Below are 25,180 nucleotides of genomic sequence, written 5' to 3' on the forward strand. Positions count from 1 at the left end.
CGGGGGAAGGGGGGGTTACCATTATTACTCTCGACCATTAAATCCCCTTAGTCACTAGGAGATATTGTTGTCACTAAATTCTAGTCACTTCGGTTAGGAAATCCAGGTTAGTTTGGTAACGAGAACCTCAAATTAATCCTCAGGAACATGCTTTGCCACACCATGAGAGGGATTGTAAAGATCACAGAATATACTGATGTCCATGGTGTTATTCACGTCACAACGGACAACGATTACCATTTTCCGTAAGGTGGACCACCGACCTATTTATGTAAAAAATAAGATTTTAATTTTGACTAATGAAAAATTAATTGTTGTTTACATAAATATATGCTAGATTTTCAGGGTTAATAAAAGACGTTTACATTTTTGATGGGTAAATAACAAATTTATTAATTTATATACATACAGACTGAGAATACTTTCCGTGTTAAAAGGTCAAACAATAATTATAAGTTATTCTTACAGTATAAAATGCATATTTACAAAGGCTTCGATCATACCGGGCTACATTGGTCTACTGGTAATCTCAACGTTGCCGAGTTCCTAGTGTAAGTTGAATACAAATTCCGTTACTTCGTAACTATTCACGTCGATAACGGTACTAAAACTAGCTTTTCATAGTAGTAACGTAAATAAGAACAATTTACACTAGGGGGCTCTGGAGTATAACATATTTTTAGATGTATTCTTAATTTTATTAAAATTAAAGACTTAAATTTTACTAAGATGAAAATCGTAAATAAGTTTACATGTGATTCATTATCGAGTAGCGCATTCTTTTAATATTTTATAAAAAGTATATTATTATATCTACTATGAAACAAAATTTGCCACCACACATATGAATACTTAAGAACAAATAATTTTACTATAAACTGCTTGTTGCAATAATTTATTTTTTTAAATAAATATCCAGGTATATCGAAGACCTAGTTACCCGTTTTTATAATTCATTATCAACATATAAGCCGTTAACTGTCCACTGCTGAACATAGGCTTCCTCCAAAGGGAGGGCTGTTTCAGTAGTTGCCACGCATAACAGCTAGACGCTGTTGTTCAAAGTATTCGAAATATTAAAATACTTTTAAAAATATTGTTTTCTTGTGCTGACATGCACAAAATAACAGCTCGCTAAATGTACTATAATTTACATTTTTTTTTACGTATTTAATGTTTAATTATATGATTCAATTATTAATTATTCTCTTAACGTCGTGGTTTGAATTGAAACAACTTGAAGCGTTTATAAGTAAGTATATCAAACATACCTATTTCAAGCGTCTAATTCGAGATTCAAGACTAAGAGAAAATACTCATTACACGCTATTGACTATAACATCGTATCACAGTCTGTAAACAAGTGCTCGCCGCCGCGCCGTCCTAATTATTATAATACAATAAAAATCAATTAACAATTATTTAACAATCCAATTTCAAGCCTCCTCTTTAAATACATATAAAGTAATGCTGTAAGAGTACAAATAGTATAAACAGCATTTAGAAATAATTAAATAAAGATTAGATTAAAAAATCCCTTAGTTTCACGCCGGTAGTGTGTTTCCAATTACGATGTTATCAAATATAAAAAAATACAGTAATTGAAATCGCGCTCGGCACTAGCTGAGACACATAATTATAAGTCTTGAAGGTAGATTATTAATTTTTTTTTATTTAACGAATGAATGAATGAGTATACTTTATATGCATTATACAATATAAGAAATTATCAAGACAATTATTATAATTTTTATTTTATTTACAGTAAAGATAGGCATTAGATATTATATAAGAATATTACCAAAACATAGATACCACAATATCACAGCGTATAGCTTACCTACTTATATACTTATACCAACTACACTCTGTATAAATATAGGTATATTTTTTTGAAGCACTCCCTTATTACGTAAGCCCTCGTGTATTCATATACATTTAAAATTGTGGTCAAAATAGGTATATAATTTTATCGTCTTTAAAAATGTTTGTATATATATAGGACCTGCACAGACGATTTGACTGATTTCGATTGCGGACTTTTATCCGTTGTGGACACAATTCCCTGTTGTGTTATTCAATGCAACTCAGTGTATTTTATTTCGAAAGGATCAAAAACTACGCTGAGTATTGCTTCTGGTTTGCGCAGGTCCTTAGTACACAAACAAAGTCCCAACTTAAGCACTGGTCTGGTATTATTTGCCAATGCACACATAAGCTCCCTTGTGGGATAGGTTTAGTTTTCATTGGGATATACTTACAGATTATTTATTATGGGATCACAATATAAATTTTATTAAAATCGATTCAGTTGTTTAGTTTCTAAATCACATTAAGTAGTTTTATCACAATTGAAGTAGGTTTTTTTTTTCTTGTAGGACACAATCTTTAATTACATGTTTTATAAAATATATTAATAAATTATATTTAAATCTAATAATCTCAAGTATGAAATTTGACAGTTTTAATATAAAACTCGACTTTCATGCTTGAGATTATTAGATTTACTTTCCTGTAACAACTGTTATCATAGAACAAATCAATGTTTTTATTTAATGAAATATATATATAATATTGGATTTTAAGTTATTATATTACGTCATAACTGATGAACTGAGATCCCTCACTGGCTGTATGAAGCTTGGACTTTGTATATATACTTATATAATGTTAATAAGTAAATTCTTTTTTTATATAAACACCTTGGCACTGGCTAATAGTCGTCGTCATATGCAAATGACGGGTTCCTAACGCAACGGTTATGGAGGTTAAAAAAACCACTTTAAACGAATCATAATTAATCTTACAAACCAGCTGATAAAGCTGCGTTAATAATCTAAAAAATATACTCGTAATTCCACTAAATAAATATACGAAATAAAACATAATGTCCCTTTTATGGGATAATTCCGCTACTGTATCATTCTTTTCTTAAGAACTCTATATCCTATAATTGCAGACTACTGTACAGTAAAGTGTTATAAACAAACATAATTATATGATTCCTTTAAAGTAGTCATTTTAACCCTGCCATTGTGTCCATTTACTGGTACAAATAAATTTATGGTCATAGCTTAATTTATCAATTGCAAATATGTATAATTTCGAATTAATAAATTAACTACACACATTGACAATGGCTATTTATTATACCATATTTATTATTAAAATCTATTTCAAATCATAATTTAAATATAACCTAAACTTTATCCAGCACAATAAAAAAATCCATTTAAATTTCTTTCCCGTTACACGACCCTCTCTCTGCTTTACGCTGTGACAAATTTAATGACAAAATATTTAAATAATATTTTCATTATAGTTAAAAGTTTAATTACATTAATTAATTATCATTAAAGCTGATGACTGATCTGTATCATTTGAACGTAATGTCAAAATAACATTACATAGATTACGAATTAAGAAAAAAAAAGACTAGTCTATTTACAGTGAACACCGTAACATAATTCATGCGAACGTAATATTATGATAAAATGTAATAATGTTTTACTATTTTACTGTCACGATAGAATAGGAAAACAAAATATAGGGAATTTCATTAAGACGCTTGTAAAACTTCTACCCTTAGCCTATGTCTACTGAACATGCGAGGTGTTAAAGTGCCAAATTAAATGTATTCGTAACCGCCGAGCGTGTATGAAAAGATTGATGAGTGTAAAGGAAATGAAAGAGGCCTGTTTGATTCGAAGCATTTGGCGTTCCATTGTTTCTGCCTACTTTAATGGGAAACAGGCGTGACAAATATGTATGTATGTTTGTATATAGGTATTAAAAGCGTGGAGACGCTTTAATTGTATACATTTCTCTATTTCTTTTCTGCCTACGTTTACTCTCCTACTATATCGTAACGGTAAAATAGTATTTAATGTTTAACTATACTACAATAAATTATAAAAGTCCTTTTTAATTAATTCGTCAGTTTAGTGTTATAAATAATGGATATTTTAATACTTTTTGTAGAAATATAATAATAGTATAACTAACTGTGATTACACACTGGCATTATTTAGAATTATCTGTTATCGAGAGTCCTTATTTCTAAGATTATATAAGCACTGTAACATTTACGAGAGTATTACTACCAACACAATAATTCTAGTAACAAACTTATTTTTTATTTATGAAATGCTTCATTTTACACTTAGTGAATCGAATTGAAAGAATATCAACGAAATTTTTAAGAATATATATATATATATATATATATATATATATTTTTTTTTTTTTTTTCAAAAATTTCGTCTGACGTCATGGATACATTTTGTGTAAGTAGAAATAATAACCAATAGTTACATTAACTATTCTTATTTAGTATACATAACTATAAGAAGTAAAAACAACGATTACTAATAGTGAAAAGAGCTACGAAAATTTTACAATCTTCTCTAGTATTTTTTAATAATATAAAACACGGCTAAAGTGGCGTGCCGAGTGATTTTAAATAATTTTTGAAGTATACACATAGATGACTTAACTAGATTTAAATTATATTAATTCAATTGATACATGTATATGTTTCAATTCCTTATTGTATCAATAGTTGTATTATCGACGAATTAAAATACTTAAGAGACAAACTGCATGTCATGTTTTACATATAGGTCTCAGCTTAACGAAATATAATAAAAATAATAGAGTTAACTGATCGATTTTATATTTAGTATATATAATAAACCATTATCCTAACATAAGTCAAATTCATGTTGAAAATTTAAACAGTAGTAATAAGTATAAGACATAATACTTTACTGCCATTTTTCTGTGGTTGTAAAAACTTTAGCTATTGAAGGCCGGAAGTAAACAAGGAATTCGTAGAAGCAAACAATTGAGACATATGGAACTAGAGCATGTTGACGCTTGCGCCAGAGTTGTGGAGTAAGGTCACCTAAAGTTATACCTGTCGCCGTCAGCGCGGAGTGGTCACGTCACAATACGAGATGCACGAGGTCCATAAAATTCCTATGTAATGGCACGATGCTGGAGTCTCTAATAACGCGCCCATAGAGACAGATTTGTAACGTGTAAAGAATTCTAAAGTGACGTAGCGTAAAGTTCATACCGTTGTCGCTGGCGAGTATTGAGCGGCTGCGAGTTATAGTTGCACGAGGTCCATAACGTCCCCGGCCGGAGGCACGGTGCTGGGCCGGAAGTAGTTGGCGAGGCGGTCGTAGAGGCGCATGCGCGCGGCGCGGCGCCGGGTGTCGGCGGCGGCGGCGGCGGCAGCAGCCGGCTCCTCGTCCGCGTCCTCGCCCACGTCCCACGTGTCGGGCGGCGGCACCGACACCTCCTCGAAAGGCGTCGGCGGCTCCGGTGGTATTTCTTCCGCACCCAGTACCTATACACTTAGATATGTTAATAATTTTCATTTCAAGAGCATTCATTGCTCGTTGCCGCTACATTTTAGTAAATCGAAGTGTGGCAATGTTGGAATTGTTTATCCATTTTTAGCCACCTACCTATTTATGCTTAAATTCCTTTTACTTCCTTCTACTCAAAGGTTGTCTGGAAGAGATTGCTTAGCGATAAGACCACCTTTTGTACTACAGTATACGTATTGAAAATTGTTCAACAAATCCTGTTATGTTGGTGCAATAAAATGTTAAATAAATAAATAATAATTTTCAATACTTCTGATAAATTATTTAAAAAACACTGATAGCAAAATAAAACGTTAATCGTAGAACAAGTTGCATATTAATTGCAAAAAACTGTCGGCGCACATCACTCGTAATGACTGGACAGATTGTGCTAATCTAATTTTAGTCTGATTGACGTTTCTATAGGTATACCAATTTCATAGTACAAAGAATGGGTCTAGTAAAAAAAAAATGAGATCTACATATACAGGAGAGAGAAGAAAATAAGTTACTATTTATCCCAATTTATTATCAAATCTCGGTCATGTGGCAAAAGTCACAGACAGAAGCTGACAAGACATGGCGAAAGGTCGGTAAAGGCTGGTACGTACCGCCTGCAGCGCGTGCGCGAGGTCTGCGTGCGCGGGCAGGTGCGCGCGGCGCCGCGCCAGCGCGCGCACGCGCCGCGCGTCCAGCGGCCGCGCGCCCGCGCCGCACGCGCACGCCTCGCCCGCGCCGCCCGCGCCGCCCGCGCCGCCACACCCGCACTCGCACGCGCCCGCGCCCGCGCCCGCGCCCTCGAACAGCGCTGTCGCCAGCTTCTGGAACCGCGACACCTGCCGCGCACGGCCACACACCGCACACCGCACACCAGTCACACACACGCATTTCATATATTTAGAATAAGTAACGAGCACATGGCCCGCTTATAAGACAGGGCGCAAACGAGCATACCGCTCACCTATAGTGAGTAACTATTGCCGCCCACGAGCACTCGTAACACCAGAGGAATTGTGTGCTATCGATCATTTAAATAGAATTTGCTCTTTTCTTGAAAGTTACCATGTGAAATTGGTTCAGAATTACTGCTGCTGAAAATTAATTTCAGTCGTAACTATTGTTTATAGACATGAATACACAGCATCACGAACTATAGGATACGATGTTATTTCTGTGAAATACGGCACAGTGTTATGAAGACATAATGCCATAATTTCATTGCCCTTAGAATCAATATGAAACCATGTAACATATAAACTTCATAGCAGAAATACTAACTATTGTAGGAAGTCTTGTTTAAGTAAAATACTTCTTTTTTTGTATTATCATATTTATGATTGATTTTTAATCGTATCTACTTAAAAATGCCAAAGAAATCTTTGTCGTGTTGATGTCAATTACCCTTGTCTCTAAAAACAACTGTATCTCCTCCAAAAATTATGCAATTTTAATATTTTTTTACAGCAAGCTAAACAGCGACTGATTTCATGAGCGCTATCACGCTCGTGGCACTTTTAGCTGCAATGCGCACGAGCGCGATGGCACTCGTCGGCACTCAAAGGGTTAATTTACATCACCAATACAATAGAATCATGCAAAGAAGGGTTAAACAAAGTAATTGTATCAAGTGAGCACGGTCAATGTGCGTGTATGTGCATGTATGTGCGTGTGTGAGCGCACCTGGCGCGGGTCGGAGTGGTCGAGCGCGGGCGCGACGCGGTGCCGCAGGTAGTGCAGCGTGTATGTGCGTGTGTGAGCGCACCTGGCGCGGGTCGGAGTGGTCGAGCGCGGGCGCGACGCGGTGCCGCAGGTAGTGCAGCGTGTATGTGCGTGTGTGAGCGCACCTGGCGCGGGTCGGAGTGGTCGAGCGCGGGCGCGACGCGGTGCCGCAGGTAGTGCAGCGTGTATGTGCGTGTGTGAGCGCACCTGGCGCGGGTCGGAGTGGTCGAGCGCGGGCGCGACGCGGTGCCGCAGGTAGTGCAGCGTGTATGTGCGTGTGTGAGCGCACCTGGCGCGGGTCGGAGTGGTCGAGCGCGGGCGCGACGCGGTGCCGCAGGTAGTGCAGCGTGTATGTGCGTGTGTGAGCGCACCTGGCGCGGGTCGGAGTGGTCGAGCGCGGGCGCGACGCGGTGCCGCAGGTAGTGCAGCGTGTATGTGCGTGTGTGAGCGCACCTGGCGCGGGTCGGAGTGGTCGAGCGCGGGCGCGACGCGGTGCCGCAGGTAGTGCAGCGTGTATGTGCGTGTGTGAGCGCACCTGGCGCGGGTCGGAGTGGTCGAGCGCGGGCGCGACGCGGTGCCGCAGGTAGTGCAGCGTGTATGTGCGTGTGTGAGCGCACCTGGCGCGGGTCGGAGTGGTCGAGCGCGGGCGCGACGCGGTGCCGCAGGTAGTGCAGCGTGTATGTGCGTGTGTGAGCGCACCTGGCGCGGGTCGGAGTGGTCGAGCGCGGGCGCGACGCGGTGCCGCAGGTAGTGCAGCGTGTATGTGCGTGTGTGAGCGCACCTGGCGCGGGTCGGAGTGGTCGAGCGCGGGCGCGACGCGGTGCCGCAGGTAGTGCAGCGTGTATGTGCGTGTGTGAGCGCACCTGGCGCGGGTCGGAGTGGTCGAGCGCGGGCGCGACGCGGTGCCGCAGGTAGTGCAGCGTGTATGTGCGTGTGTGAGCGCACCTGGCGCGGGTCGGAGTGGTCGAGCGCGGGCGCGACGCGGTGCCGCAGGTAGTGCAGCGTGTATGTGCGTGTGTGAGCGCACCTGGCGCGGGTCGGAGTGGTCGAGCGCGGGCGCGACGCGGTGCCGCAGGTAGTGCAGCGTGTATGTGCGTGTGTGAGCGCACCTGGCGCGGGTCGGAGTGGTCGAGCGCGGGCGCGACGCGGTGCCGCAGGTAGTGCAGCGCGCAGGCGGCGCGCGCGGGCTGCGCGGCCAGCTCGCGGTAGCGCGCCACGCGTAGCGCCGCGCGCGCTGTCGCCACCGCCTCGCCCGCAGACCACCGCACTAGCCGCAGCGCCCACAGGTCGTCCAGCCGCAGCCGCGGACTACTCGGGTTGCCCGGGTTGCCGCCGAACAGGTAGTGCACCTGCACACCCACCCCACATTTACACACATACGATCACACACATTATTTTTATCATTAATTGATAACTTATTACTATATTAATATGATTGCTATAAGAGGCAGTAGATCTCCGAGTTTCATGACATTTTTTAACAATATTACTAATTTAAATACTATTCATATTGTTAAAATGAGTACAGCTAGAGATTAAGAGACCGTGTCGATCCGGCTCGAAGGACCAACAATGTATTATACACACATCTTTACATTACTAATTAATAGCTGTTTTCCGCGATTTCACCCGCGTGAATAAGTAATGTAAATAGGATTGTATTTTCCGCGCTTAGCCTCTTTATAGCGTGAATTAAAGAATATCCTATTTGTTAAGTTAAAATATAACCTTTTATTTAAATGATTTCAGCGGTTTAAGCATGATTAAGTAACAAACATACAAACATATGAAGTATACGATACTACCTACCTATCAACTGATAATTATCACAGTATACAGAATAAACAAATATTCATTTAAACACCTAAACATCCAAAATAATATAATAACAAACTAAATATAGTAAGACTAACTATTGAACAAACCTTTCTGACTGGGTCATATACAAGTTGATGCGCGAATCTGGGCCGCGGCTCGTTGGCTGACACGCGGTCGTTTCGGTACACGCACGTCCACGTCATTCGTCGCAGCGAGAACACCCACAGCGTGTTATACACACGCTTGTCCTTCTCTTTGCTCATACCCTGTTTAAAAATCGAGACCGTTCTAGTATTCACTCTAAGACGTTTTTATACACAACTTGTATCTAAATTTGGACTACAGTTGTTTTTACGAAAATAAAAATTCATTTCATCGTGTGAATCACATTTGTCATATAAAAATGCATAAAAAAATTAGGATTCCTATCAAACTTCATAGCTTTTTGTTTACATAATATACATAAATAAGGTTACTGTATTATTAACATGTATCATCAACATTTCAGCCTTAAACTGTCCACTAATGAGTATAAGCCTCCGCTTGGGGGTATTCCCAGTTTGGCAGGTTTGGCAGGTGAATTGGCAACCGTAGTTAGGCTTTAAAAATGTTTTAACAGGGACGCTGATGCCCATCCCTCGCCCTCCCTTAGTCGCCTCTTACGACATCCACAGAAAAGGAAGAGGTGGCCTATTCAATGCCGGAATCACACGGCAGTATGTATAATATTATATATTATACATAAAGGGCCTGCAAGTGAGCACTAGGTAGGAAGGGATCAGACCGAGAGCACGAACATCTCGTCGGTGTCGGGGTCGAGCGTGGCTCGCTGCGTGAAGCCGGCGGCGGGCGGCGGGCCGGCGGCCGCGCGGCACAGCGCCTGGCGCGCGCCCGAGCCCACGTCCCACCACCACAGGTCCACCAGGTGCTCCTTGTTGCGCTGCCCAGCGAAGATGTACAGCCGCCGCTGCACCTGCGCAACCACACCACACACGCCATCAGGTCTCGTGCCCGGTCCACACAGCAGCATCAAAAATTGTTGATAATCACTTTCAAATTAGCGTTTGAATGTTTTTTGTTTTTTTTTTATACCACTGAGGTGGCAAACAAGCATACGGCCCACCTGATGGTAAGCGGTTACCGTAGCCTATGAACGCCTGCAATACCAGAGATATTACGCGCGCGTTGCCGACCCTGAAGAAACCTCTTTAACCCCCTTTTGAAGAACCCCATGCTGTAGTCTCTTGGGAAAATCTCGGCAGCAATAAAAGTATGTATATATCAAGTAACATCCAAAATTCATTGTGCTGTCCTGTGAGAAATAGCAGTGAAATTATAGGGCATGATAAAGCGTTATTACGCTTTACAGTAGTGTTACTATTTCTGAGAAATAGCTTAATTATTAGAATTGATAACACTGTGATGTCTATGGTGCTATTCATATCCATTAATAACAGTTACCACTTTTCATCAGGTGAACTTTCAGCTTCTACTGACCATACTATCGAGTTATCTCCTCACACTTATGTAAGTTTTTACTATAAAATTATAAAATAAATGAAAACATATTCTATTGCTATAGTAATGTAATATAATGTAAATAGGACTCTATTTTCCGCGCTCAGCCTCTCATTTGGGCCGTTGTGCGTATGAGCCGCGGCTAGTACAATCAATCTAGCTCCGCCCAGAAACACAGAAGTTTCCTGGGATCTTCACGGGCCTCACGGAGCGCCCTCACCGTTTCGAGGATTTCTAAACGTTGATGGGCCACAGCTTTACATTCCAGGATTACGTGAGCAGCCGTTTCTTCGGCGTCGAAACCTCGACATAGAGGGTTGTCTGTGGCTCCTATTGTGTATAAATGTTTGTTTAATGGACAATGGCCTGTTATTGTGCCTATCATTATTTTGAGGTTTGTGCTATAGTATATTTACATATCTTTATTCACTTTATAGTGTTGTATTTGTGATTTCCATTAATACTATGAACTTACAGGATGGAAGAGCATCGAGTGCGAGACGCGCGGCTGCGGCGACGGCACCGTCGGGTCGATCTTGTCGCTGAGCAACAATTGCCACGTGTTGGTCGCGATGTAGTACGCGTAGAGCCCGGAGTACTGCGGAATCACCGCCTCATCTCTACACGGAAGATACACAACGTCACATTACATACTTATTTGACGCGCTACATTTTACGGACGGACTACGTTGTCTGTTGCTACGTTCGGACGTCGATCTTCGGCGGCGGAAAATATGCTGAATATAGCGATATCTCAATGGTTCTTAACCTTTTAATGATGAGGCATTAATCGAAAAAAATTCTATCTTGCTATGGACCACCAACTGTTTGGACTTCAAACAGTTCATGTAACAGTACATTTATTTACATTATCATAATCATCATCATATCAGCTGTTAATTGTCCACTCCTGAACATAGGCCTTCCTCTTGGGGGGTTTTGCCATTAGTTGCTACGCTGGGCAGGTGGGTTAGCAACCGCAATTAGGTCCTGGTGACGTATTAAGAGAGAACTGCTACCCATCCCTCGACCATTGAATTCCCTTAGTTGCCTCTACGACACCCTATGGAAAGGAAGGGTAGCACATTCTACATTTTTTACATTAACTGTATTTATATTTATCTCCAAACTTTGGAAGTTATTAGTACATTACTGCAGCGGCCAGCAACTGAGGCATTGATGGACGAACGTGCAAATGTGGGCCGAGGCGTAGCCGAGGCACACATACGTGAGTCCATCAATGCTTAGTTGTGGCCAAGGTTTGTATAGTACTTTTCTCAAACAATGCGCGGATATCAAAAACACTTTTTAAGTTCAATGACGAATAACGAACAATAATAATTTTTCACGCGCCATAATGTCCCATTGTTTTTTTTTCAATAAACAGCTTTGTATTTGCAAGCCAGTTCGAAATTAAAATAAAAACTTTTATTAGTTACCTCCTTGGTAGCCATGTTTCGAAGTAAAAGGTCATTCCATTTTTAATTACAGGACAGATATTACCTTGCATAGTAATTTATCTGGCCGCAAAACACGACAAATATGGATTTTCATACAACTATTGCCGGCCGCTGCCCGCATGTATCTGGCCAGTACGGCAATTTTGATTTATCTTGAAGAAGATTGTCAAAATAATGCTCATATTTCCAAGCATGTTTGAGAAAAGTAAATTTAAATAATTCTAAAAATTAAACATGTATACATTTATATTTCAAATTGTGGCATAACTAACATTGTCCGTCGTTATGTCGACCCATTGTCACTTGTTTAATCTTTTTGGGATAGTTTTGCATAAGAAATTAAGTTCCAGGGACAACTAGTGGTTCTCGGAACACCAGTTAAGTTTGTATTAGTCTAAATATGTATGTGACTATATGGATGTAATAGGAGAGTATACTAACGTGTTAGTGGGCAGCACACGTCCGCCGAACACGTATATGGTCTGTGTGTCGGCGTCGATGCACATCTGGTGGTCGAACACGAGCCGCGGGCCGCCCACCGCTGCCGTGTCCGCGCACACCAGCGACCACGCGCCCTCTTCCACGCTGTACACGTACAGGTCGCTCTGTGTAGTATAGTATCACGTGTACGCACTTTATATATGAATAGCAAATATCACGCTGCTATGTAGATGTAGCGCTATGAGCACTACTAAAGCGTAACAAAACCAGAATTATTTATTTATATATTTAAACTTTAATGCGCAGTAAAATTCTATGTACATTTGGTGGACTTACCACCGGACGGTGTTCTTTACCAGTTAACCATTATCTGTCAATTAAACAACATGCATGCACATTCTTTAATTAGTCCAATAATTTTCAATATATCTGACTGATTATATAAAGAATGCTATGATAATGAACTAAAGTCTTGAAAGTTTATTTATTTATTTATAAACTAATATAATATAATAATATAATGTAAAACTAAATGTCTAAATGTTTATATGTATGTTGGGCACATATATATGTGCTACATGTAGGTACATGCTTTTTCTTGTTTAATTAACAGTTTTATTTATTCTACTGGAACGCTAGCGCCTCTGCCTTGAGGAGGTGGGCGTTGACAGCCACGACACAGTTATTTTTAACTAATGTGGCTGTTATCGTACACTACCCTACTTTTGTAATTTTTTATGGTTCCAATAAATACATTTAATTTATTTGATTTGATATTTGTTTATTTATTCTTTATTGACCAAAATATATTTGCTACAAAAGGTGGACTCTCCCAGTCAACCTCACCTCAAAGTAATTTTTAGTTATAGATTTATTTGTAACCTATTCTAGGATTGGTGTTTTAGTTACATTCACTGCCATTCAGATATTTTTTATGAAGCCACGATAGGTCGCAGAGTGTAAATAAAGAATTTATCTCACTAGACATTTCGGCTAGAGTAGGGCAGTGGTTATAAGAAGGTAAATGTTAAGACTCTTTTATGTATTAAACGCGAAAGTTTGAAAACCACTGTACAATGTATATGTTCAGTGTAGTTGAATATGAGTAGTAGCAGTTGCAATAGATTACATTCATGTTGCGCAGCGTGCGGTGCGCGGTGTCGAGGTAGCGGCCGAGCGTGTAGAGGCGGCGGCGGCGCGGGTCCAGCACCATCTTGTGGCACGAGCGCGGCCCCGGCCCGCCCGCGCGGCCGCTGTGCCGGCACAGCAGCGCCCAGCGCTCGCTCGCCGTGCAGAACGACCACAGGTCGTCTAGGTCCTCCGTGCCGTTCCACCCGCCGAACAAGTACAGCGTGCCTGCCCCAAACACATATAATTCCCTTATTTTTAAATTTTTTTCTTTAGCAACTTAGTGGTAACCGTTACCTATAGGGAAGGATTGTTATGTGGACTAATGCCTCCATTGCTAACAAGCCCTGTCAAGTCGATCTCCACGCAGTTCCCCCTGGAAACCATTGTGATTAATATTTGACGAATGCGTCACAATGGGCTAACTGAACTGCTTTCATATTCATCTATCATCCCTCACTGGTGGTCAGCGTATACCGATAGCTCAGGCGGGGTTTTTTTTAATGGATGATAATGGAATGGTAGCCCCGCCTGCGCTATCGGTATACACTGGCAGGGCACCAGTGAGGGATGATAAGTGAGGATGAAGCAGGTCAGTTAGCCCACCGTGATGAATCTAACAATAAATCAATCACGATGGTTTCCAAGGGAAACCACGAGGTCAACTTGATATAGTAAATTGTTAGCAATGGGCTATTAATCCCCATTACTAACAGTCCCTTCTCCCCCCCGCCCAGGCGGGGTTACCATTCCATTATCATCCATTAAAAAAACCGTTACCTATATATTCGCCCAGGATATCGCTCCATGCGTGGCCATTCCTGGGGACTAAGGTGTTATGCCTCCTGTACCCTTTAAATTCACTACCACATCCCACCCTTCAAACCGAAACACAGCCATGCAAACACAACTGCTTCACGGTAGAAACACGAATGGAATAGAGATATCCAAGCAAACTACTTTTATACAAAGTCTCCCTCTAGTAAATGGATGCTGTATGATTCAGTCATACATATTTTGCAGAATCCCCGCATGCGCTATCGGTATACGCTGGCGGGGCACCAGTGAGGGGTGATTGTGAATAATGAAAAAAAGCAGGTTAGTCAGCCCATCGTGATGAATACACCTGGAACTCAGCACGATGGTTTCCAGGGGGAACCGCGTGGAGGTCGACCTGACAGGGTATATTGCTAGCAATGGGACTGGTAGCCCGCATTACTAACGATCCCTTCCTCCCTAAGCCATATATTATTACATACATCAGGTAGACTAAACTATTAATTTGTGAGCCATTCTTAGACTATATAAAAGGAACTCATCAAATCTACAAACATCAGAGAATGTGGCAGTATGTTAAATCACTATAGCACATATTAAAATATATTGTATAAGTAGTAGGTAGGTGTTAAAAGGCTGACCGGTGGTGGCGTCGACGACGAGCTGATGTCCACCGCGTGGACCAGGTTTGCTGCAGCAGGTGCCGCCGCAGCCCGCGCTACACGCCGCTTCGCACGCCGCCGCCTCACCAACCTCCGCCGTCGACTCTACACCCGCCCCCATGCCCGTGTTCTCCTATTGAGCACAGTCGCACAGTAAATGAGAGAGCAAGATACTATCTCCAAACTCGAGACAAATAGGTACCCGCTGCGAGTTTGTTTGCTTGCATTCTGTTAGGAAACCATCGTGGTGCATGCAAATTGTAAATTGATTTTAAGTTACTGCAATGCTGTCTTGTGAGCATCGATTAAAAATGCACATTAAACATTTTGGACTTCTGTCTGCTCCCCTGCTAATCGTGTCAGTGGTTCTGGCCCGTTTTAACTCATTTATCGGCACTGCGTTAAAGGATGATGTCTCCCTTTGAGTTCATATTGAAAATTGTAATTAAGACAAAATAGTGTAATGCAAAAAATTAAGCAACAATATGTTCATTTCCTTTTCAGTATGTTTTGTAACATTTTTTACTTTACTTAAAACAGATAGGACTCTTTTTTACAATAAATAACGCAGTAAAGGGCAGTAACTGTCGTGCAGTCGGTGGATAGTACAAAGTGCAGTGTACATACGGCGGGGTCGCGGTCGACGCACAGCAGCTGCGGGTCGGGCATGCGCGCGGGCGTAGGCGGCGCGCCTTCGGCACAGCACAGTCGCTCCTCCACCTGCGACGAGCACGCCGACATCTCGCGCCACTCCGGCTTATACGGCTGCCACGATTCGTACCACGAGAACTCGCCCTCTGCCAGACACCATGTACACCGGAACACATTAGGGCCGTAGCTTTTTAATTTATATAGTCAACTAGTTTTTACCCGTGACTTCTTCCGTGTGACAAGGATATAGTAAACAATAGTAAACTTATTATAAATATAAACAATTACAAGAAAATATTGCACTAAGAGAACAATAGGCGGTCTTATCACTAAGAGCGATCTCTTCCAGGCAACCTTTGGATGGAGAAGAGTAATTATAAACAGTTTGACTAGAGGCACGAAACTGGTTATTTTTAATACATATAGAGATATGCATATATACTACAATTTGAATATAAAAATGTTATATAGTTGTTATATTTAAAGGTACTAATTCATACTTAAATAAATCCATATATACATATAGATAGATAGATAATTTATTTGCATTACTTACAGCACACAAATTACAATACATAAAAGGCGGTAACATAAATTATTAAAAAAAAATATAAATATACAAATATATATGTAATTACAAAAATAGAAATAATATCTTCATCGAGCAGAATAAAATGTAGCCTATGCCCCTATAATAAGACTAATTTCATACTAAATAAACCCGCTGTATAACTTTTATAAATGGGCAAATAATTTTAAAAATTCAATATCTTTATTTATTTGATTACAATTATTTTATTATATTATTGTTAGCAAAATAATTTAGTTTCTGTATATTATACTACAGTAATTGCAAATTAATATCAAAATATTGAAGTCATATTCAAATAATTATCAGGTTATAAAATTTTTTCAAAGCATGTGGGATTTGTGGGCGCTTTGCTTAATTGTAAATATACGTGTACAAATCTGAACTCACCATTGTAAGCCTCTTCCAGTATCTGTTCAGCAAGATTATAGTCCCCATTTTCAACAAGTGCAGTCCATAGACGAGCCTGTAAAGCTCCTTCCAATTGCACGCCGCTCTCGCGTGAGAGTGCTTCAAACGCATCCTTATAGCGACGTGTACGTAAATGCTTTAATATAATTCGCACTGCTTCCTCTTCTTTTCGCTATACATAAAAGTTGAATAGTCATTAGTGTACAGAATTAGAAAAGCAAAATTGTACATGAAAAATCTAATGTAAACCACGCAACTTAAAGCCAGCTAGTTACACTTCCATAACCGGGATATCTTTAGATCACTCTTAACTATGAAGAAGTTAAGCTACACGATTTGAAAGCATAAAATAGTTTTGTTAAAAATAATATATATTTTGCAGAGCTTCTATTCTTTATACTTAAACTACCTGATGCAACAAATATTGCTGATCTTATCTGGATAAAACTATCCTGGTACTGCTCATGTCTATAGGCGACCACTTTCCATCAGATGGGCCATCAGCTTGTTTGCCGTTCTAAGTTAGTTAGAGCACCACATTAACATTTATAACACATATTTACAAAAATTCATTAGTTTTCATGTTTTTCAATCAAATATTTTGTTTTCAGAGATTAGCATTTCATCATTAGCATTTTATTGTGATATATAAGCCATACTAAACCAAATGCAGTATAATAATGTAACATATTCAATTAGTGAAATGGATTATGATCATATCATACATAGGATAACATACTGACTATAGTCAGGATTGGTTAAAGAAATGTTTGTTTACCATTCCATCAAATTCTATTGAAATATACTATATAGGGAACCATCCAATAAAAATTATTCACAACCTTTTAATTATTTAAGCATGTAATATCTTGAGTGATAATATATATTGAGTGAATAAATAGAAACTTTTATATTCATAACATAATTATATTAAATAAAAAAAATTTTGTGTGACATTAAATCAATTTATGTATTGTCAACAATTTTTTTTTAATAAAATCAGATCGATTGAAACATTATTCTATAAAAATAATATAAAATTTCAATAAACATACCAAGTTAATAGTCTCCATTACTGTGCTTATGAATTCGTCTTGATTCTTGCCTTGCAGCTCCACATACCATATGGTATAATTATAAGCAGGCCCCCATGACTGTATTGGTACTATTTTAAGATACCTTATTGGTAAATATAGACCTTCTGCAGTTCGGTGTCTTAACCTGAATGTCTCTGGGGCACTGTTTTTTTTCAGTCCACTGTTTAAAGATTCAAAGATTAAAAATACAGCTAAATAAGGTAAGTATATTTAATTATTATTATTTCAGCTATTAACTGTCAATTGTTGGACATAAGCCTTCCCCATAAAGGGAGTTTTGCCAATAGTCGCCACGCTTGACAGGCGGGTTGGTAACCGCAGTTAGGCCTTTATAAATATAAAAATAGATAAAAGAACAAGTAATGTAATAAGTTTAATTAATGTTAGCATTTATTACATATTCAGAGCATATTACCAAATGAGTTCCAATGGATAAATTTTTGTTTGAAAAATAGTTGCAGATAACAAAATCAAATGCAGTTCTTATGCTGAAAGGATGTTTCTATACATGGGACAAATTTAATAATCACACACTTGGCAATTACATTGTATAATTTGGATAAACCCTTAACTGTTTGACAAATTATTTTTTTGTTATTGCATTATAAATATTACTTTTAATCTTTAATATTATAAAGAGGAAGGATTTGTTACTTTTTTATTGTAATTGATAAACTTAAATATATATAACTAATTTTAAAAATTCTTGCACTTGTGAAAAGTTAAATTATAAGTCAACAACAAAATAAAGTATTTTCTTAAAAGAAACCATGCCAAGCAGTGCTGGGTCTCTAGTTTGATCTTAAAATCTTAATTTAAATCACAATGGTACATTTGTGAAGGAATAAATGAGTATTCACTGTGTGGTCCCGGTATAGAATAGGCCACTTCTTCATTTCCTGTGGGTGTTTTAAGAGGCGACTAAGGGAGGGTGTGGGATGGGCAGCAGCATCCCTTTTAAAAAGGCTGATATGATGATGATGAAATGAATATAAATATAATAAATTGTAAATATACATACGCTGACAATAATAATGAAAGATTATTTTCATCAGTGCCACCAAAAATTTGAAATTTCTTGAGATCACTGACATGTGCCTTTATATACTTTCCGAATTTTATAGTCTCCACTATAGATAGTGATTTTAACTTCAACAAGATAAACTGTGATGGAGTTGTACTGTCTGTGAACCATCGTGAGAGTTGATCGGAGGGATTGTTTACCATAATATTTCTGGAAATTAAAATATAATTATTTAATGGAAGTTAATTAAGATAATATGTTGTATCCAATTACTATTTAAACTTTATACCAAAAGTGTTATTCATGGTGATTTTTAATCAATATTTACTACATCTATAGATTAAAATTAACAGTAAATCTTGTTAAGGTGCAAACTAGGTTTTAATAAAATCTTTAGTGAAATTTGAAAATAGATAAATGACAAATATTAAATACTACTGACATCTTTAGGTTACTAGGAAAATTTTTTTTAATTTTCTATTTTTACTAAATAGTTTATTAATACATACTTAGTTTGCACCTTAACACTTTCCTTTATTAATTAAATTCTCATCAGTTACAGTCCAATCTCTAGCCTGGCTCTGATGTCTTGGCTTGGGCGTTGGTTTGGTAAACATATGTACGAGCTGCTGATCTGAGCTTGTTTTATAAATCTGTAGTAATTTTTCTTATACATTTTTTTTGTCAGAGAGCATCTCTAAGTCAGATATGTTTTGTTCTTTTATGAAATTCAGGATAATGTGCAAGGCAAATTGCTGCTTAATTGTCAACCTTTAAGTTAAGTATTCCATGTAGCTCAAGTCATATCATTAAGGATTCTTTGGAGCCAAATGACCGCAGAATGATTCTCTACCAGCTTTGCTCACTGTTATCAATCAATTTTTGCTTCTGTAGTACAGATGGCTACCAATGCTTGTCTCTGACTAAGCCACAATATAGTCCCTCCGGTATATAAACAGAGTACGCCAGTGGTGGAGCATCCGCTGAGTGGATCTCCTGCGTGGTCTGCATCATTAAAGCTTTTTATGATCACTGTATGTCCAGGTATATACTTAATACTATAATTATCTGGTTCTTTTAAAATATCTAATTCTAATTCTATGAAAGCAGATCGGCTTAGCATTAAACCAATCTGCTTTTATAGGATTAGATAATTTTCTGGAAATTATTCCAACAGCAAAAGCAATGTCAGGACGTGTTCTGACCATAAGATAGGCTAATGCACCTGTTGCTTCTCTATATAGAAAATCTATACCCTCATTAGCTTTCCTTGATTCAACAGCTGTATCATCAGAACAAATTATAGATGAAATAGGGTTGCAGTCTTGCATCTTGAAACAGTCTCCTTTACAGTGATGGAACCTTTTGATGTTTGTATTTCTAGACCTAAGTATACTACTTCACTTACGTCACAGGTTTTGTGGTTATCTTCAGAGATTTCTGCAAGTCTTTCAAGAACGAGTCTGCCAATTTAATATTTGTTGTAGCCATTAGACCACTGTCTATCTATAGGCAAATAAGTATCTTTTTATTGTCCATCTTCTTTACAAAAAGGCAGCACTTTTGAAGTTCATATCTAAAAGTATTTCTTCGAAGCAAGTATTCCAACACCTTGGTGATTGTTTTAGTCCATACAGACTTTGGTTTAGTTTGCAAACATTCAATGTTGCATCATGAAAACCATCAGACTGCTTCACATATATTTTCTCATAGTGTACCATTAAGGAAAGCAGTTGTAACATCGAATTGTGTGAGGTACAATCCTTCCATGGCACTAACACTTAATAGTGCTCTAACTGTTGCTAACCTAGCTACTGAACTAAAGGTTTCCATATAATCAAGACTTTTTTTTTATTTAAAACCTTTTACCACAAATCCTTCTTTATATTTATCTATTGAACCATCAGGGTTTCTTTTTATTCTAAATACCCACTTGTATGATAGCGTCGCCGAATTGGGTGGTAGCTTACATAAACTCCAGACGTTGCTTGAGCCACTCATTGTGCTCTTCTCTACTTAAAACTTCTTTATAAATTTCTGCATTGTCTGTGGCATGGCATGGTATATGCTTATGTTGGCTTTACTCACATATAAAATTCGGGGATGCCCGACTAATTTCGAACTTTTGTTTAGATTCCATACAAATAGTATGATAGACATGGCGTGGTAATTATGCCGGGTTATTTTATAAAGTTGACAACAATAATAAAGAAGATTATAATACACAGAAACAATCAAGGTGAATTCCAATGGTATAATTAACACAAATATGGGGATATGAAACTGTTTTATTGCGGAACTTACAGATATTGAAATGTTACATTCATAAAATAGAAAAAAGTTACTTACTCTGGTATGTAATTTGCGGAGTAGCTTGAAAATTTATGTACAGTATAACAAAGCTTTATCGTTTCATATTTATCATCCATTTTGACGCTGTACTATCTCGTAATACTCCAATAAAATTTATTGTTTATAAAATTTTCATCACAAGTATATTCTCACCTGACGGAACTCATAGCATAGAGTAAGATAAAGACAGATAAAAAAGTAAGGAATATAAAAGTATAAAAAAAGTACTATATTCTAGTAATATGTGATCAGAACAACCTCAGAACAAATAATTACTACCTATGATATTTAAAAGTCTGCATCGTTTTTGCTTTGACAAAATTGTGAAATGAATCGATGCACAATAAGTATTAATACAATAAAAAAATATTAAATGATGTATCGCACGGTACTATTCTTAATCTATGGTATTGTATAAATACTTTGAATAATACTGCTACTATTAAATACAGGGAAGGGAACGTATTGTTAGTAATAGAGACTAAGGACCCAATTGCTAGCAATATACCCAACCAGGTCGACCTCTACGTGGTTCCCCCTGGAAAGCATCGTGCTGAATTCTAAATGTATTCATCACGATGGGCTAACAGACCTGTTTTTTATCCTCACTTATCATCTCTTACTGGTGCCCCGGCAATGTTTACTGTTAGCATGGGCGAACTTTACCATTACATTGTCATTTATTAAAAAAACTACTAAGTACAACTTTATAGTATATAAATTTTCAAAATCAATAAACTGATTTCATAGATTTTATTCAAACTATTTTTGGTCATTGTACATTGCTTACCATACTTATATTCATCACAGTATAAGGATTACGGCTGAATATAAGCGGTTTTTTTTTCAAGAAGATATAGTACAAGTAAGTAAGTAAGACGACAGCACAAATTAGAGAGACTATGTCTAAAGGTTTTTAAGTTTAAAGTGACAACAGTCCGAGACTAAAATTAGTCGCACACATCGCATTAATGGTTGCGGAAATAAACAAAATAAATATAATCAAATAACTAGTGATATGGAATTCCGCAAATTAACAACTAGTTCAGTAAAATATTTATTTTCTTGTACATTTCTAGTTTAGTAATTTTAAACATTATTGACATAATTGTTGGTAATAAAATTATTATTACAGCGTTTATGACAATAAAAATATTTAAAATAATCTTAAAGTTTATTGATCCAATTTTGTATTTTATTTCAATTAAATGTTGTACAAAATTTTAATCTGTGGCATAATTCGCATGAAATGCTCGGTCTGTAAATTATATGGAAGGTCATTATTTCAAACAAAAACACCAAATAAAGCACCAAGATTACTAGATTATTACTTTAGTTTTAATTACTAGATTATTTCTTTAGTATAAAGAAAAAAAACTGTGAGACATAGGATAAAAATGCCTTTCCAATATTGGTATGTCTTTATCATTTTTTCCGATAGAAAATTTGGAATAGTTTTTTTTGTTATGGATGATAATGGAATGGTAACCCCGCCTGCGCTATTGTTGTACACTAGCGGGGTACCAGTGAAATATAATAGATGAGGATGAAGTGGTGGGTCAGTTAGCCCATTGTATCGAATTCAATTAGTCACGATGGTTTCCAGGGGGAACCGCGTGGAGGTCGACCTGATAAGGTATATTGATAGCGATGGGAACTAACCTCCCTATTACTAACAATCCCTTCCCCCTAATTTGTAATAGTTATAGAAATTGTTTTAAAACATTTTCGATCAATTTTTGTCTTTGGGGTTAGACCTATGTTCAGCAGTGGACAGTTAATTGCTGAGATGATGATAGTAAAACAATTGCTTTGTACTTTCAATAATATCAATAGTTAATTTCAGTATATTAACAGAAGAAAAAAGTAAATAGGAACCACCTAGTAGGATTGCGTACTTACCTACCTATTTAATAACTTGACCTTCACAAAACAGAGATTATGCTGACCACAATGACGATCTTATTCGTAGAATATAAGACATATTTTAACAAATATCTGTATGTTTGTTGTCTTTAGCTATAAAATTAGAATTGCTTTTATTTTACTCTGTCTTAATCGGTTAAGTATCTATAAAGTATATAGGTAGTAGTTTGTGCCTATTTTATCTATAACATATTATAGTTATTAAAAAAGTTTTCAGTTAATTGTTCGAATATAAGTTATAAAATTTGTATGTTTTTTTTTTTATTATTTTTATACAAAAACAAGTAAGTTGTCTAAAACATTTACTTTGTAAAACATTGAAATTCTACTATTATTTTTAAGTATCATAATTAAATAAATGTCAATAGGTGATTAGTTAAAAAAATCACTGATGGATTAGTCTGTGAACCGTCTAGTTTCGTCCATAAAGTACGTCGATCGCATAAAATATTTGAGTTTCAATGCTCATTAATATAAATTCTATCTGTAATACGAACAGTGTCAAATACTCTACATTAAAGTAGCTCGTAGAGAAGCTGGTAACATCACATAATCCAATAGCACGCATTTTAAGCATCTTACGACATTTTATTATGGTATATTAACATTTAAATATAAGGATCATAAAAGTGATTAATCAATAATAACAAAATTAGCCGTTACTTACTTCTTTAAAATTATAGTTAACCATTTTACTCGTAATTCTATAGTCCTATTTAAAAATAAATTTATCTACGAGAAACACAATTAGCTCGTTATCGATAGCCCCTATAAATTGGTATACTTTCAATAATAGATAACTTAGTCATTCGCCAGAAATATATAGGTTCTGTTTGGAGGAATGTTTTTATTATAAGAAGCAATCGATCTATACTTATAGAAGTTAATACTCATTTAAAAAGGTTCCTTTTATCAAATTCTGTCTACGTTTTACAGTTTCACAATGAATAGATGGTGTTTAGCAATACTTTTCATTAATATAGTTATACAAGGATGTTTGTCACAAAATGGAAAGGAATGTACAGATATCAATAATTTAGACAATCAGCGATTAATGTCGCTAATGAAAGCCATTGTCCCAGAATTAGAAGGGAAAAGAAAAGGCGATGCAGGAAAAATAGGAGTTATAGGAGGTGCTACAGAATACACAGGAGCTCCATATTTTTCAGCAATAACAGCTTTAAAGGTTTCAATTTTTTTTTGTATTTTACTTGTAAATTTTTCAATTTGTCTGTATTTATCGTATACTGCTTTAATCATCAATCACGCATGTATTATAATAGCTACTATCGTAATGACTTAATTAATTACCATATAGAAAACATATTTAATGACAATTTCTTTTTAATGTTTATATACTACATTGTTATAAAATCACGATGTATAAGTATTTATCTACAGTAATTATAAAGTGCGTTTCATTATAATTTATATTTATTAACAGGTTGGAGCTGATTTAGTATATGTTATAACAACAGAGAGTGCAGCGCCAGTTATTAAAGCCTATAGTCCTGATCTTATAGTTTATCCATATCTTAACACGAATACTGTATCTAAAATTTATTCATTGTTAAACAAGATGGATGTTATTATTATCGGTCCAGGATTAGGTAGAGAAGAAGAAACATTAAAATTAATATATGAAATATTCATTGAATGTAAAAAATTGCGTAAGCCGCTTGTTATTGACGCCGATGGGTTATATGCTGTTTCCAAGAATTTATCAGTTTTACAAAATTACCCTAGTCCTGGTATTATTTTTACACCAAATTACAGAGAAGCTAATAAATTAAAGCAAGCGATTTCACTGAATGATAGCAACTGGTTTAATTATTGGGGAGATTATGTGACAGTATTAGTGAAAGGTAGTGAAGATCATTACTATTCTAGTATATCATCATACAGTTGGTCTTCAAAATATGGAGGTTCCGGCAGACGAGTTGGTGGTCAGGGTGATATTTTATCTGGTGCATTAGGTACTTTATACAATTGGGCTTTAAATTTAAAAGTTTGTGATACTGGAAATATTTTCCAACTAGCACAAAGCATTTCAACATTCGCAGCTGCAAGATTTACGAGAGAATGTAATTACAAAGCTTATCTTGAATATAGTCGTAGTCTAACAACTACTGATATGTTGAAATATATTCACGCATCTTTTGAATCTTTGTTTAATAAGGAAAATTAATTTTATATTTTTTTTTTAATAAAATATTTAAGTAATTAAAA

At 37.2% G+C, this 25,180-nt stretch overlaps 2 protein-coding genes across 7 annotated transcripts; one reads left to right on the forward strand and one right to left on the reverse strand.

Moving 5' to 3' along the window:
• Positions 1-347: 347 nt before the first annotated feature.
• On the reverse strand, positions 348-21,260 carry LOC113521601 (muskelin). 3 transcript variants are annotated; one of them, XM_052899981.1, is made up of 14 exons: positions 21,023-21,260; positions 18,671-18,883; positions 17,608-17,809; positions 16,532-16,724; positions 15,529-15,698; positions 14,881-15,034; positions 13,464-13,690; positions 12,335-12,498; positions 10,909-11,053; positions 9,700-9,888; positions 9,023-9,181; positions 7,059-8,446; positions 5,990-6,214; positions 348-5,356 (listed from the first exon to the last, which is right to left on the reverse strand). In XM_052899981.1, the coding sequence occupies exons 1-14, from the start codon at positions 21,100-21,102 to the stop codon at positions 5,053-5,055; spliced, it is 3,813 nt and encodes a 1,270-aa protein (XP_052755941.1). In that variant the 5' UTR covers positions 21,103-21,260; the 3' UTR covers positions 348-5,052. The 3 variants fall into 3 exon arrangements, with proteins under 3 accessions (XP_052755941.1, XP_026762979.2, XP_052755942.1); XM_026907178.3 differs by having other exon boundaries at positions 4,971-5,356; positions 8,207-8,446; positions 21,023-21,219; XM_052899982.1 differs by lacking the exons at positions 348-5,356; positions 5,990-6,214 and having other exon boundaries at positions 6,235-8,446; positions 21,023-21,254.
• Positions 21,261-22,280: 1,020 nt separating this feature from the next.
• On the forward strand, positions 22,281-25,180 carry LOC113521864 (ATP-dependent (S)-NAD(P)H-hydrate dehydratase-like). 4 transcript variants are annotated; one of them, XM_026907520.3, is made up of 3 exons: positions 22,281-22,439; positions 23,888-24,137; positions 24,396-25,178. In XM_026907520.3, exons 1-3 carry the CDS (start codon positions 22,423-22,425, stop codon positions 25,137-25,139), a joined length of 1,011 nt encoding a protein of 336 aa, XP_026763321.2. In that variant the 5' UTR covers positions 22,281-22,422; the 3' UTR covers positions 25,140-25,178. The 4 variants fall into 4 exon arrangements, with proteins under 4 accessions (XP_026763321.2, XP_031765740.2, XP_031765741.2 ...); XM_031909880.2 differs by lacking the exon at positions 22,281-22,439 and adding an exon at positions 22,505-22,661 and having other exon boundaries at positions 24,396-25,180; XM_031909881.2 differs by lacking the exon at positions 22,281-22,439 and adding an exon at positions 23,147-23,235 and having other exon boundaries at positions 24,396-25,179.

Source organism: Galleria mellonella, unplaced genomic scaffold (genome assembly GCF_026898425.1).
Source record: "Galleria mellonella isolate WM207_F2 unplaced genomic scaffold, CSIRO_AGI_GalMel_v1 utg63, whole genome shotgun sequence".
Classification (NCBI taxonomy): Eukaryota; Metazoa; Arthropoda; class Insecta; order Lepidoptera; family Pyralidae; genus Galleria; species Galleria mellonella.